Genomic DNA, 16,068 nt, shown 5'->3' on the forward strand with positions numbered 1-16,068 from the left:
ATAAGCATGTCATGTCTGTCAGTGGAGTTACTGTGCAGCCATTGGTGGATTCCCACGCATTCAATCAGAGATTTGGCTTCTGTCACACATTCACACACACTAACACACACACATGCACTCAGAAAAAGAAAAGAGACCTCCATCGCTGAGCCAGCCAAACTCAAAGCTTCATCGGTGAAAGTAAGTATTCCCATTCAAAACTTCTCTGTTGATGCTCTTGTTTTGTGACACATCTGGCAGTTTCCGTATTAGTCCTTGTGCACCTCTGAGAGCAGTTTAACATTTCTAGACATTTTTAATAGAGTTTAAAAAGGGCTAGATGTCCATTTTTACATGTATTATTGTTGGGAAGGTCTTAAGAAGAAAAGAAGAGAAACTTGACTTGTTTTTGTTGATGTTCAATGTTCAGTTTCTTGGTGTGTGTGTGGGATGGGAGCTTGAAGAGGGAAAATAGAGCTGCAGAGCTTGAGCTAGTAACAGGCAACAGAAAGACAGAATACCCTCCAAACAAACTTACTGTCATTATATTAACCATGTTTTGTTGCGAGCTTTGTAGTGCATATGTGGGTTATAATGCAAAAAAAATAAAAAAATTACACAAATAAAAAATACATAAATTTTAGAACAAAATGACATTTGAATGTGTTTCGTGCAGTTACAAAACAAACAGAGATTGCATCACTGTAATGGAACAGATGTGGCAGGGGAGTGTTACCGAATGACCTCAGAGGTCCCATCTGGGTTATTCCTGGAAAACATATCAGTTAAAAGGTCACAGCATGATTCATGAGGAATTATTTTGACTGAGAAGGGAGGATGAGTTATGTCCACAGAAACCGGTATTTTAAAAGTAAATAATAATACTATTATAATATTTATTATATTGGCATCTGCAACATCCCTACAATCTCCCCCCTTCAATGCCAGTGGTTTGTCTGTGCCAGCACTAAGGATTCAGAGTTGGAAAAAAAAACCCTCACAGGATTTATAAGCGGATTTTCTCAGGGGGGTTGTCCTTATATTTTGCCTGAAAAGAGCACCAAAAAACATTAGGGGTCACTGAATGATACCCAACAAACTATGGGGTTTTGCTGCCATTCAGTGCTAAAAAAAAATACATTTAAAAAAATTCCATCAAACCCCTTGTCAAATGGTCCATATCATAAAAGGCATGTGAGAATAACGTCCCACAGTGAGACTGACCTTGCTCAGAATATGGGCTGCATGTTTAAAATTGCGTGGGCAAAGCCAAATGTTCAATAGTTGGTTCAGAAAGTGTGGGCGCCCAGAGGGAAAGAGAGGCTCTGCAGCTCAGTGCAACAACTAGCCTGCTGGCGGGGCTGAAACACGAATCGCTGTCGTTTATGCCAATATCTGTTCTTTCTGCTCTATTTCACCATCGACAATTGCAGACGGATCGATTGGTCTGCGCAGGGATTTGTCGCGATTTTCCTCCTTCGCGTTCAACCATATGAATTACTCGCGACGCGTCGCCTCTTGGTTACTCGCGTTATCTGTAAAAAATATTCAGGCATGTGCGTTTTGCGGTAGATTGGAGATGATATCCGTTTGGCTGCTGTTTTTGAGGTTGCTGGTAGGTATACCGAAGCTTTATGCATCTGTTGCATCCTTTTCTGCTTTGGCGAGCAACTGCATGCGCAAGCACGAAGACGGAATGATGCAGATTCACTGTGCGGCATTTGGGAAGAAGTCGTGTTTGGCTAATTGTCCAGTGTACAGTATTTACAAGCGTTATGCTGCATTGTCTGCATCCGACATTTGTTACGTTTGCATCCTTAACACTGCAATGATCACTCAGACAAGATTAAAATTATGAACTAGCATCAGACACTGTCTGTAGGCTAGATCACAATTTTTCCACATGAAATTAACTTAAGAATTTTTCGAGTTCAAAAGTTATGCTCAATCGACATAATCTGTGACATTATGTTGATTACTACTACTACTACTACTACTACAAAAAAAAGGTTCATCTCTATAGCCACAAGTTGTAGCCTAAACATTATGTTAACATGATGTTAGTGTGATAAAACGGCTTACTATTTTTATCTGTGTATAGTTATATCAAATATTAGGCTGACAACTTCGTTGTCATTACTACGTAATGCCAGTAAACATAATGAAGTAAATGCCATAATGCTGGCAAATCTGTAATAACACAAATAGTCACAAATAGCTCCACTTTCTTCCATTGTACAGTACAGTAAGTGCCTGTAACCACAATTCTTGTTTTTGAATTCAAATAAAAAATGTTTGCTGCTTTGTCCAATTTAGAATCCAGAGTGAAAAGATAAGCAATTTTGCATTTCAAGGAAGATGCCATGACCATTAAAAGTATTAAATATTTCCAGTTTCCAGAGGGAAGTTTGGCTTAATGCAACGGTCTCTTTCATTGGATAATGGCTCATGACATCAATTTAGTCTCTGCAGAATTCCACCTCTGGCTAAGTGGATGTGCTGTTCAGACATCAGGAACATATATTCCAAAACAGGGTGGATTTAGGGTGACTGGTGGCAACGGCAACAGCACCAGCAGGCATGCATTAAAGGACGTCACTCAATATGAACAATAGATTTGTTTCTCTCTCTTACTTAACAAACTCACTGGGCTCATGGCCCTAATAAACCTACTACACAACACTTTGGTGAAGGTTTCTCTGCAAAGCAAAAAAAATATTTACGAGCATACTAACTACACAGCTCTTACTGTACCAAAAGCAAGACATTCTCTTCAGGCAGAGCATGTTGCCAGGCAACCAGTACTTTTCAAAAAACATAAAATACAAAGCCTCTGAAATCATATCTTGCCAATAAATTATGACTGCTATGACAGTGTCATAGAGCTTGTAATTGGGTCAGCATAACAAAAGCTATAAAATAAATCAATAAGGCTGTGAGGAGCTGTGCAAAGTTGTGATGTAAAACCACTTAAGTTAAGATTTGCCTCATGCAGTTTTCCAAAAGTACTTTCAAAAGCAAATTGAATGACTGAAGAACCAACTGCATAATTTTATCCTCCTTTAAATTTTCCTTTGTATGCGCTTTAATATCTAGGCTGATTAAATTCCTGTCTCCTCATTTATCACTTAGTAGTTTGTCATTCCCTTCTCTCTGTGCTCTTTCAGTGCAAAGACTGTCTAGCTCCCACCTCTGAAAAATAATAAACTCAGAGGAGCTTATACTGTATGTGGGTAAGCATTATGTCAGTTAGGGGTAAAAATTATTGCCTAAATTGGCATTATGCTCATTCACATATAAGCTTCTCTAAAGTTTATTATATTTTAGAGTGGGAGCAAGAAAGTCTTAGCGTTGAAAAAGGAATTCTGTGTTCTCTTGAAGTCACATATTTTGCAGCATCCTATAATGTAGATTTTCAACCCACTTTGAGAGATGCTCCACATCTCATGGTGATTTGTTACCAAAGACATCCACCCACCTTCTATGTCTCACAGCCTGAATACTAGAATAGCTTGATGAAACTAAAGTGACAGCAAAGCAGCATAAAGCGGCTTCTTTTAGTTCAGTGTTTTCTTTTTGAATTGTGAGCCATGAAAAAGAACCAGGCTAGGTTGACTCGTTGGTGTTTGTGATGTTTTCAGTGTTTCTCAAATTGGTGCTCCTTTAATTCTAAACAAGTCTTTTTCAATCTAACTTTCATAGAGAGCTACAGCTGGTGTGAGAAGGTCAAATGGCAGTGAACTAAATGAAGGCAAAAGCACCTCAGTAAATCAGCAACAAAAAGAGCAGGAATACCACTCTGAGGCAGTCACCATGGAGACCAGCCTGCTTTCAGAAATGGCTGATCTAACAGACTGTAAAATGGATCCTGGGTATACAGAGGACCAGAAATGCCAGTTCAGGGAGGAGGAGAAAGAATCTTTTGCCACATATTTCTCAGAGTGCCTAGATACCACAAAGAGCAACCCACAGGAAGACAAGGATGGGCAAGATAGCAAAGATGCAATCAATAAATGTGAGAGCTCAGGTGAATCTGATGGCAGCACAGACTCTCAAGAGGGCATTTTTGGCAAGGTCAAAGAACAAGAGGAGTCAAATCCTAGAGAACATTTTACCTCTGAGCTTCAAAAAGACTCTCACATGAATGACCAACTACAAGAGGAAGAGGAAATCAACATTTCTAATGATGCCAAGGTGGAAGAACACATTGAGCCCCAGGTGGATGAACAAGAGAAATCTGAGCTAGAGCAGCAAATCCTGGAGTTAGCAATTTCTGAATTCCCAACTGAATCAAAGGATATGGATAAAGATGACTTAAGTGATTGTCTACATGTGGAGATGGCCATTATTTCATCAGACAGCGATGCTGAGGAGCAATGGAGGTCCATAGTTTCATCAACTGTTGAAGAAAATGTTGATCTCTTGGGTATGGATGAACCAGAGGACAACTCTGAAGACCAAGCAAGGCATGAAGACCATACAGTGACTGACAGCAATGCTGAAAATGAAGATGGAACCCTGGCAATGAACATAAGTGAAAGTGATATTCTAGAACAACCAGAATGTCCCACAGAGTGTGAGCTGCAGGACATTGCTTCAGATTCCTCTGTCCATTATTGTAACAAGATTCCAGAGGATGAGGATGAGAAAGAGCTTGTGCAAAGCTCAAAGCACAACATGCAGCGCCTGTCCTGCTCAACTTCGGAGCTCGACAAGAAGGTGCCCCAAGACTTCTGTGTGGTTCAGGACATAAAGAGCGAGAATGTCAGTACAGAGCACTTGGATTTCAGCGTGACACGCAAGCAATGGCAGAAGATGGAAGAGCAAACCAAGGGTCAGGTGCACCGGCCCGTGGTGAGGCTGGGGTCTTGCCAGGTTGGTCACAGCTTCATGTATACACCTGTGCGCAACATTGATCGCCCCAGGAAAGACCCTGACATAGACAGTCTTGGTCTGGGAGATTACCAGTACACACAGTTCAGTCCCTGTTCAGAGGACTCTGGTCTAGAGGACACAAGCTACAGGTCCCCTTATGATGAGCCAGAGACTCCTGTGGAGAGGGAGATACGTGAAGCTCTGGAGCGAGAGGAGAATTTCAGGCGAGAGAGGGCAATGGCGAAGGCCTTTGCTGGTGAGGCTACGCAAGTTAAGCCCAAGCCTGGTACTCTTCAACAGAGCAGATCGGAGCCTGGTGAGCGAGGAAGGATGTTTGACACACCAGAGGACAGATGCAGGTCTCAAAGATCTATTAGTGCAAGAACTCCAACTTTCTCCATCACTGCTTCATCTGGAAGAGGTCCCACATACCACGAAATGACAGCCAATAATGTCATCATACTCAAGCCGGATTTGTACCCCACCAGCCCACGGAATCTAGGGAAAGGAGGCCTGCTCCCTCCAGGGACAAGCAATTGCCAAGAATGGCCATCAGACATGAACAATGTCATTATCCTAGAGACTTCCAATCTCATCATCCGAAGTGCATCGGAATTCTGCCTAAGCACCGCATGCCAAGACACCCAAGAGAGCACGTTTCCCAACAATCCCTTCTTCAAACTGCGCTCCCATAGCACCCAGTCTCTGGTGGACCTGGAGATCAAGATGGTGAGGCAAAGAGAAGAGGAGCTCAGGAGGCAGAGAGCACAACTATATGTAAAGGAGAGATATGACACGGTGCTAGTGTCCCCCAGCCAACTGCAGAATTTCACTTATGAGAGACCAGGTAGCATTTATTTAAATAATGATATAGATATTGATTAATTAAGTCATTCAATGTTGTTTATTTTTTTTTTTTTTGGAAGTAGTTACTTCCAAAACTGTTATGACATAATGATGTTGTTAAAGGGATAGACCTATTCCTATAAGCAGATGACATTTCTTTTATTTGGATACAGGAGAAATACCAACAAAATCAAAGTCATCCCCCTCGTCTCCTTCGAAGACACGCAAAATGGATCGCTTCACTTTGTCCTGTGATCACAAGGTACTCTAAATTTAGGGATGTATGTTATGTTCAAAAGTTGTGTTTTTAAACTGCATATTTTTCTGTTTGTTTGTGCTTTCATTCTGTACATCATATTTAACTGTCTGGAATTCCATTTCAATGCATTCTTCTCTTTTTCATTTACATGTCTTTGACATCTCATTGTTCTGTGCTCATTTCACCTTGAAACTGGAAACTGCATGCAGTTTTACAGGTGAAACTTTCTCCTTTAGTTCCCCGTGGCACCTTACCCTCGAGTCAGACGGAAAAGTGCCCTGGCCCAGAGGTGGGAGGCAGGTATATTTGCCAATCATCAGCAACAAGACTGAATTATTTGACTAAATTAAGTAAATAAGCACAAATCAAGACTATTACAGTGTAAGCATGTAAAACTAGTTTTAGAGAGTAATACATTCAGTACAATGACAAACCTGGAACTTATAAGATAAGTATTAAATATATACTTGCAGCACAGTAAACTGACCTTTTTACAAATTTTGAAGTGAATAGTATTTTCATTCTGAATTTTATCCTGGATAAACTTTTATATAATTGCAGATGAAGCACAGTTTATAATGTATTCCTATATTGCACTATGTACAAAATGTCAAACACTGAGATCTTTATTATTTTAATTTCACAATACATGCATGATTTTAAAAAAGTGACACTAATTTTGAGTCTTAGATTAAAAATACATTTTGTTACAAAGACATTTTGTCACTTTAAGCATAAAACCGTGATACAGTGGAGAAAATAGATTGACAGAAATACTTATCTTTGATTTAATGTGATCAAAAGTTCAATTTTAGACAGAGAATACCATTGCTTGGACTGTCTACAGAATGGTGTCTGATGATCGATAGTTACAGTATTTTAATATGTTTTGGATGTATCTCCGAGAGGTTTTTACAAGATAAGTAGTTGAATTCTGCACCATAATTAGATTGTGATTGTGATTATTTTAATAATTTTCAGCTTTGATCGCCTGCTAATAATGCAAACATTTATTCTTGTGTGTAAATATTTGTGTGTAATAAATATTTAAAACAATGTACTCCATAATTCATGTTGCATCTTAATAGATATGTTTCTTCCTTGCAGTTTTCAGTGCAAATATGTTTAAACCTAGAAATAAAATGGAAATTAACTTTGATAATGGTTTCTCATGTGATATAAATAATTCTAGGCATTCCTCCCACTTTCTGTCCTGAAAAGTTTCTGCATGATTCATATGCTGGTTATATGTCACCTATGGAGACGAGAAGTGAGATACAGAATGCTGAGTTTCCAAGCACAAAAAGAGCAAGGACAGCCACTCTAAACTTTGTATCCTGTGGAAGCAAGAAGAAAAGAACTTGATATGCACAGTACATTAGATTAACTCAGATAAATATTGTTTCATATATCTTTTGGGGATTTTTAATTTGACAAAATGAGATATGAGGCAGAATGTAAGCCTCAGTCACCATTCACTTTCATGGCATCTGTTTTTCATACAATTTCATACAATGAAAGTAAATTGGTGACTGATGCTAACATTCTGGCTAACATCTCCTTTAGTCATATGCATTTGGAACAACATTAGAGTAAGTGATAGCAGAATTTTCAATTGAACTATCAATTTAAGAATTTCATTGAGCATATTGTGATACACGCTGCTTTCTTTTATAATTAATATGGCAGAGTGTTTGCTTTCATCCCCACCTTTATGGATGGAAAATTAGTTTGAGTAAAGTTTGGCCTTACCCAGTTTTCATTCCCAGAAAAGTTTGGAAGAACTGGAAGCTCATCTTCATTGTCACTCCCTGCTGAGACACAAAAAATTACTAAAAACAGACTGATACATCATTTTGGAAAACATATTTTGCCTCATTTCAGTTTCAGCTGGAATTATCTTACAATTTCTGTCTGAACCACAGGCAGAATGATTGAATTGACACTGTGTACTCCCAAAAGAATTAGTTGTGTACTTGTCATTTATGGAACAATATCTTTGGCATTTTAAATGAGCAGAAGTCCATTTAGATGTTTAAAACAAGACTTCACTTTGGTCATGAGGTTAAATATTTTCACAGCATTTTCCAAAGGCCTTTCATGTCTGAAAATTAGCTATACAAACCTTTTCTAATAAGACCTTGCTTGTGAAGTCGTAAAACTAGCTTTATAACAATGGTCCAAACCACAAACCCAGAGAGCACCCCTGTGGTCCATGGGAAAGGGAGCAAAAGAGACTGTTGCTGTATTCCAACAAACATGGAAGCCACTGGAATAAAAAATAAAAATAAATAATAAAAAGTCATTTGGCATTTGTTGATGTTTTCCCAGTTATATTGTATTACTAAAAGGAAGATATTTATTTGAGATAAACTTTCAAATCACTACAATTCCAAAGAGCAAAATTCACCAGCAATAATTTCAGCAGCATTTCCTACACCCCAGTGCAACCAATTGAATATCCACCTCCTGAGAAAATGAAATGATTATACAGGGAGCTATTCTTTAACTGACATTTTGCTACAGGCTACAGAGTTAATAAAAGCCAAAAATGATTTATATCTTAATATAAAGTTTAGTACTCCCAAGCTGTAAAATCAAGCTAATTTGTTTGAAACTAAAAATGTGTTAAAGAATACCTTGCGGAGTCCGGGGCTGGTCTGAAAGCAGCGATTATAGGCTGACAGAGAGCGAGAATCATAACAGTGCAGCCTAGGTATGGATGAGCACCTGCTTTCTACAGAGAATCAATACACACATTATAAAGACTATAACCTATTACAACATACCACACAACATAAAAAAAAAAAAAACTCTGATTCTGATATGGTTCTGAAATGAAATGGTGTCTCCTACTGGCAAGGAGTGAAACTGTGGCATTGAATAAATAGAATAGATTCAATTTTGTCACTTTAATTAAGATTTAAGCATTTTTATTGCAAATCAATGTGTTACCGACAGAGAGCACAGACTCTACTCACTGTGCTCCATTTTTGTCTGTAGATGAAGGGAAAGATGAAGCCAACAGCTGTGAGCAACAATGTAAATGACATCAATCCACGATGCACCTACAACCAGAAAGGAATTTATGCGATTGTGGAGAATTAATTACAAGTGAAATGTGCAGAAATGTATGAATACTTGTAAAAACCATGCAGATGCAGAACATGCAGCAACCACAAGAAAAAGGCATGGTATGAGAGATTTTATGGCAATAGAAGCATTGGTGTATAGTATAAAAACATGTTGGAGTTAAATCCTCATACCTGAAACCATATCTTTTGTCCAAACAGTGTTTGTTCCGGCCAATCAGGTTTAAAATAACTGGCCATTAATGTTCCAGTGCTTTCTGCTAGCATCCAGGCAATCAGCATGAGCACTCCTACATTTACAGAAGCAGTTGTTGATGAGGTTCATTATATTTGGAAATCTGAAGTCCTTTGCATGTTACACCCCTAATAGCACACATACATCACCCAGACGTCTATTTGATGCATGTGTTTACAACTGGAAGATGTATTTTTTTAGGTTGTTTGCTCATCTGCAATAACATCTAAAAGACATTTCTTCTCAGATGTCAATAAGACATTCAGCAGATGTCTTTGAGATGTTTATGATTTAGAATGTTTGTTAATCTGATCTTTTTATGATGTTTAGCAGATGTTAATTAGAATGTGATGCTTTCCAGATGAAACGCTCTTAAAAAGGCATCTCAGAGATTTACGTGTGCTGTTTGGGATCTCTACTAATGGTTATAGTTTATTCATAATGGATGACTTAAAATGTCAATTAATCTAATCTAATTGCCAATTTAACAAATGATGCTTTCATCCAAAGTGAATCACAGTACACTTATAACATCTGGATTATCCCTCTGGAGTAACCAGGGGTTACGTGTATTGCTAAATGGCAAAATGGTGATATTTTGTAAACCCCTTGCAATGATGGTACCTACAATCTTTTAGTAACCCGTCTTGATCTTTAATCACTACGCTACATCACAATGCTAATTACAGTGGCATTGTAAGTAGTCTGCAGTAAGGTTTATTACAAGAAAACACCTACCATGCCATTTCATGAGCTGTGGGGAACGAGAGCCTGTCAGTTTTTCAGGAGGGCCGGTAATGACCTGACAATGGGTTGATATCAGTGGCTGCCGATTATGTCTATGGATCATACCTACAGCACAACACAACAATAAAACTGATGAGATAACAAGAATAAATCATAATCTACCCATAATCTTTACGATTATACCATAAAGATAGGATATGAAAAACTCTAGCCCTAGTATTCCTATCAAGTGCATGACAATTGCTGTAAACCTGTACTATCTTGCAGTACATCACCAGTTGTTACTGGTCAAAGTTTTTTAGGAAATGAACTTGTCCTTGTTTCCTTGTAAAAATTTACTTCAGACTTCAGCTGAACCAAGCTAGTGGTTGCTATTTCACCACCTGTGCACCCATTGACCCTTCACTGCTATCGTAAAATAAACGACAGGAAACGAATACAGATTGTCAAAGCCATCACAGACACTAAATTAATCAGTAAGGTCAGAATTCCGGATCTGTGGAGTAACACAAGCTGCAAGACAATCTGCTGCACAGAGGTCATAGAACAAAGCTACATGTGGCACTGTACCACATGAACACCATAATCATTTGTCAATCAAAAACAGTTTCCAAGAATAAGAGAGACAGTCCTTGTGGAAAACACAGAAGGACATGATATGCTTACAACCGGAAAGACAATTGCTAATTCATCACGCTGTAAATTTTGCAGTTAAAAAAAGAGCTGGACCTCATTTCACACAAATGAGACTAATCAGAGCACTTGAAGTGAAGTGTATATTTTTTTAATGTTAAAATACTGTACTTTCTCCAGTCCCAGCATTATATGCAGAGAATATGCTACAATAAGCCATTCAAAGGTTGAATCCTCTGAAAAGTGTCAACACTGCTCTGTCTATTTGAGCATTCTGACCAACCAGACAACTTTTGTTCAACCAAGAGTGTGAGTTTGTGGCTGTACTATCTGTGTGTCAACCAATGGAAGACGGGGGTAGAGTTCTGGAAACCATTTTGAAAATAGTCTATATTTTCCCAATTTCATTTGGTGGCGCAGAAATTACACACTTCACCTATAATCTATGCTTGAATCTATATGATCAATACTGTCAGATGTCATTGAAGCAGTTGAAAAGCTCACCATATTCAGCAGTGCCATGTGCGATGAACAAATAATAACTGTGATTGAGGATGAACCGGACTGGGTCCTGAGGGGTGTGAATGGCCCTAGAGAACCTGCACTGAATCACCCCATCTGAAACTCTCCAGCCTACATCAGTCAGCACAGACTGAGGGGAAGTTCAAAACCAATTTGATTACAACATTATGACTGACACTGCATAAAATTTAGAGGTTTTCTGAGAACACATGCTATAATCTATATTAAAAAAACTGACAAACCAAACGCCACACTTTTTGGATGTTTTTATGGTTTTAAATTGATGTTGTTACATATTGACATTTATGATGTTAGTTGATTTTGTGACCAAATACTGAAAACTGACACAAAATCAGCATTACATCCCTAAAGTGGTCTCTTACCTTGGATGCCACTTGTGGATACCTTCTCCCTGTTGTGTATGCTGCATCCACACTAACACGACCACCGTCATTTACGCACAAGTATGTATCGTCATCTCCCTAGTACACATCATTACAGGTTCATTAGGTTGACATGAATCTGACACATATAATGTCAATTTATTATAATGCACACTAAACAAATGTAAGCCTTAAAGGTGCTGTAGGTGCCAACATTTTGACTTCGGTATGATACCAGCCCTGGTACCTCGGTATCGATACTAACTCAATACTTAGGCAACAAATAAAATAAATAAAAAAACTCAAGTTTTGATGAAACTACACAGAAAATTATTGACAAAAAAAACTGCATAAAGTCTTATAAATAAAATTATGCCTTTTTTGTTTTAATTGTTCTGGATTCCATGTTATATGTTTTAATTAAATGTTATAATCAAATTGTTTTTATTCAAATACATACTGTACAGCTTTGATCAAATGAAAATATAATCATTTTTAAATAATTATAAAAATATATATTTAATTATATATAATATAACCATTTAATATTATATTATTGTTACTATGAGTATTATTGCTACAAATTTGAATATTACACTTTTATACAGTAAGAATATTTTTCTGTCATGATGTCTTCAATTTCACATATCCAGTTAAATAAAGCTCTCATTTCAGCTGACTTTTATTTTGAAAGACCTTTGAAGTTCTTCCTGTTTCTGAAGGGTTTGTTTTATCAAACTTCCTGCGACTCGTTAGCTGAAATCTCCTGTGAAAAAGTCATTTGAGAGTTCACAGCCATTTGTACACTAAACACACTACTCTGCTGCTCTGCAGATGGATACTATTGGACACACTGCATGAAAATCAAGCATTAGTAGTGTGTGTTGCGTGTGCGTGTGTGCGTACCACACCTGCGTGTCTGTGTGTGTAAAGGAGATGACAGAGCAGAGTGGAGCCTCTCATTCATTCTGTGGCACGCAGCGCATGTGACTGTATATTATTTAATTAAATGACATCCTTCTGCTGTTTAAGGATCACACTTGGCCATATCGAGACTTTGTTTTTATTATTTTCAAATAGTATTTGATTTCACCTTAAAACTCTCACATTACATTACATTTTGGTAATGGCAGCTTACTTTAATATGATACCAAAAATTAACAACAAGATGATATCGTACTGTTTTACATTTTTTGGTATCTCAATATTTTGTTAGTACCAGTATACCGCGCAACCCTAAGGTGCTGTAAATGGTATTAGCCATTATGGAAACTTTTGCTAGTTGTAGCCACTGAATAAGTCCACCCCCATCCCTGCAACCCCAGGCTCTCTCTTCAAAAACCCCACCATCCAAACACCTGTCAGCCAACCCGAGTGCAGTAAACCAGAATATGTAAAAGTAAGAAAGGTAGAGAGCATTTTCTAATTAGCTCAAAAGGTGTGGGCTCTTCATCCTGTCATAGAGACACAAGGTAGTATGACTTCTTAGGACTATTTCACCTACCTGTTTTCAACTAACTATATCTTTTAAGTACAAGGGATATGCATGGTATTCGTAAAATCCCTTACAGCACTTTAAACGTGAAATAGCTTCATCATCAGCACAGTCAACCTTTCGTCATGCTTACCATCCATTTATCCTTGGACAGAGCAAAGGATATGTATCCCTGTGCCGGGCCGCTGAGCTCAAACTGAACTGACTGGCCTACAGTGGAATAGGAAAGGAAGAAGCAGTTTGTGTCCACAGTAGGGTTGCAGCCAACAGGATCAATGAGACAAGATTTCCACCTGCCACAATCCTCTGAGGTGAACTGTAAGAGAGACATGGGCACCATTACAAAAATGTGTCAGACATAGGCAAGCATAGCCTAGGACTCCCAGACTTGGCTTAAAGGGATAGTTGCCCCAGAATAATAATTCTGTCTGAATTTAGTCACGTTCATGTTGTTCAAAACCTATATACAGTGAAAGTAGATGGGAACCAGGGGCTGTCAAGCTCCAAAAAGGACTAAAATGGTCCATATAACTCCTGCCCTATATTTCAAGTCTTCTAAAACCCTATGATAGCTTTGTGTGAGGCACTGACTGAAATTTAAGCTGTTATTTATTGAAAACCTTGCTTGAGAGCCGTATACCATTTACGTTCATGAATGGAGAAAAACAGCTTGGACACTGCTACAAATGATTCCTTTTGTGCTTGACGGAAGAAGGAAAGTCATACAGGTTTCCGAAGACATGATGACGAGTGATTACAGAATTTTCCTTTTTTGTGTGAACTATTCTTGTAAGCTATGTCCAGAAATCACGATCCTTTATGATTATGAGCAAGTAAGATTATCTCCAGTGTTTTGGCACCTACGGGCTGAGGCAGTATACAGGTGGTTCCAGAGATTGTAGACATGTCAGTGGTGGTAGATTGAGATGGAGCCAAAGTCACACCGCTTTGAGATATGATTGGACCAGGAAGTTTGACCCAGAAATTCTTGTAGTGGGCAACCACTGTGGCACTTGATTTGAAAAAGAACAAATATTAACATCACGAACAATGGGTAATAAGAACCAATATGTCTCCAATGATGCTGTTCGTGAGTATTTCTAATATTAAAAGAGAACACACTTACAGAAACTGTACAGTGGGAGGAGCGTTGGATGGGGCAATCCAGATCACCTGAATTTCTGTCTGTTTGGCATTACTGGTGTGACTAACAGCAGAGCCCTTCCAAACACATATAATATTGCATCATATTATTTAAAGGGATAGTTCAACCAAAAATGAAAATTCTGTCATAATTTACTCACTCTCACATTGATGACAGAATTTTCGTTTGTAGGTGAACTATCCCTTTAACATCAAAAGCAGATTTTGAGACAAACTAATATCTGCAAATGTTTTCCATGCAAGATACTTTGTAATGCAGAGCAATCCACTGGTAATTCTGTTTTAAACATTACAAAACAAACAAAAAGTATCCCCCTCAAGTGTCCTCCACTGTACCTCTATGCTGTTGCACATTAAAAGCTGAGAAATCTTGGGGTTGACCAATGTGAAGGAGCCAACAGCAGATCCACTAGAGTTTGTGGCATCTCGGGCCTGAAGCAGAAAGCCCTCAAAGTGCTTTTCTCCAGAGAGAGTGACTACAGCCAATAAAAAAACCAGCAAAAGAAAGCAACATCATTGACTGTTATTCAAGCAGAATTCAAGACAGCTAAATTGTCAAAAATGACAATCATTTGCTGAGTCATATGGGTTTTGCATCCAATGTACCTTTGATGTGATCCCCTAAATTGAATTTACTGACATTCACAGTCAGTGTGTATGGACTGACAGTAGTGTTGGGATGGCCATGATGCTCCGGGATCATGCTCTCACAAGCTTTCTCCACTTTTCCATTTTTGTATCCACTGACGGCAGCCAAGCACAACGTTCCAAGGATTGCCAGAGCAGTTTGTAGTTTGCTCATTTCCAGTGGAGATGAGGTGATCCTCTGTGAATGTAACCTGAGAGGAATAAAGCATATGGTGTAAAATTATGAGCACTGGACCTGATGTTACAGATTACAGAGTACTGGAAAAGGATTTATTCATCTAGGTTGCTTTGGTGGATTTTAAATTGTATGTCAGGTACCAAACCTTGGAATTAATGGATTTAAATGATTTTAGTGCACAAATGTATCCAATATGACAAAAAATGTCCAGAGATTAGAATGTGGGCCAATCAGCTTTCTGGGCACCCACAGTCCCTTTGTTTCCTAAAAGAAAAAGATGTAAGATAGCAACATATTCTGCCCAAAACTAGAAAATGAATTAGCCTATTCTCTATAGTGGTTCTCAGCCAGGGGGACTGGGTCTGATAGGGGTCCCCAGCAAACTTCTAAGAGGGCCACAAGACTTAAAATTATTTAATAATTTATAGAGAAAAATAATCTAACTTATCTAAAATGGAAACAAACAAAAAAATCAAAAAGGCCTATAACAAATAACCTGACATTTCCTGAAACGTTTGGAATCACAAAATTAACGATAAATTATTTTAATCTGTTAACACTCTAGTTTCTGGGGCAAGGGGGGCTTGGAGTCAAAAAAGTTGAGAACCAAAACTCTGTAGAATTTTCTATCTTTATATTTAATAATTTCCATTACTTTTCCAGGAATGGAGAAAAACATTCCCTGGTATTCCAGGTTTTCCGAGTTCCAAAGCTGTGGCTATCCACAATAAATTCAAATTATAAAGAAGCATTTCTTTGCTTATGTATTTCTTTTAGCCAGCATTTTTTAAATAAATAATCATACATTTCTTAGTCCAACAAAACTGTAATTTCATAATAGCACTATAATTATTCAAATATTTGTTAATACATGAAAGATTTTCATAAATTGTTGTACTATGATAATACACTTCAAATGATGATAACAGAAAATGTTTATGTCAAAGTCTTTTGTAAAAGAGCGTCAACAGTAAATGCTGCACTTACCTTGTCAGCAGCCTGTCTGCTCAGG

At 38.1% G+C, this 16,068-nt stretch overlaps 2 protein-coding genes across 2 annotated transcripts; one reads left to right on the plus strand and one right to left on the minus strand.

The window, feature by feature from the left end:
• Positions 1-12: 12 nt before the first annotated feature.
• Positions 13-6,329, plus strand: LOC127440391 (uncharacterized). The gene is made up of 4 exons (XM_051696920.1): positions 13-180; positions 3,682-5,701; positions 5,874-5,962; positions 6,196-6,329. Exons 2-4 carry the CDS (start codon positions 3,793-3,795, stop codon positions 6,289-6,291), a joined length of 2,094 nt encoding a protein of 697 aa, XP_051552880.1. The 5' UTR covers positions 13-180; positions 3,682-3,792; the 3' UTR covers positions 6,292-6,329.
• An 827-nt stretch (positions 6,330-7,156) lies between these two features.
• frrs1a (ferric-chelate reductase 1a) lies at positions 7,157-15,032 on the minus strand. The gene is made up of 15 exons (XM_051698361.1): positions 14,837-15,032; positions 14,567-14,706; positions 14,193-14,287; positions 13,931-14,078; positions 13,200-13,382; positions 11,572-11,670; positions 11,171-11,318; positions 10,025-10,138; positions 9,226-9,341; positions 8,941-9,027; positions 8,599-8,696; positions 8,370-8,428; positions 8,085-8,228; positions 7,712-7,773; positions 7,157-7,296 (listed from the first exon to the last, which is right to left on the minus strand). Exons 1-15 carry the CDS (start codon positions 15,030-15,032, stop codon positions 7,204-7,206), a joined length of 1,782 nt encoding a protein of 593 aa, XP_051554321.1. The 3' UTR covers positions 7,157-7,203.
• Positions 15,033-16,068: the final 1,036 nt, after the last annotated feature.

This window comes from Myxocyprinus asiaticus, chromosome 5 (genome assembly GCF_019703515.2).
Source record: "Myxocyprinus asiaticus isolate MX2 ecotype Aquarium Trade chromosome 5, UBuf_Myxa_2, whole genome shotgun sequence".
In the NCBI taxonomy this organism is placed as follows: Eukaryota; Metazoa; Chordata; class Actinopteri; order Cypriniformes; family Catostomidae; genus Myxocyprinus; species Myxocyprinus asiaticus.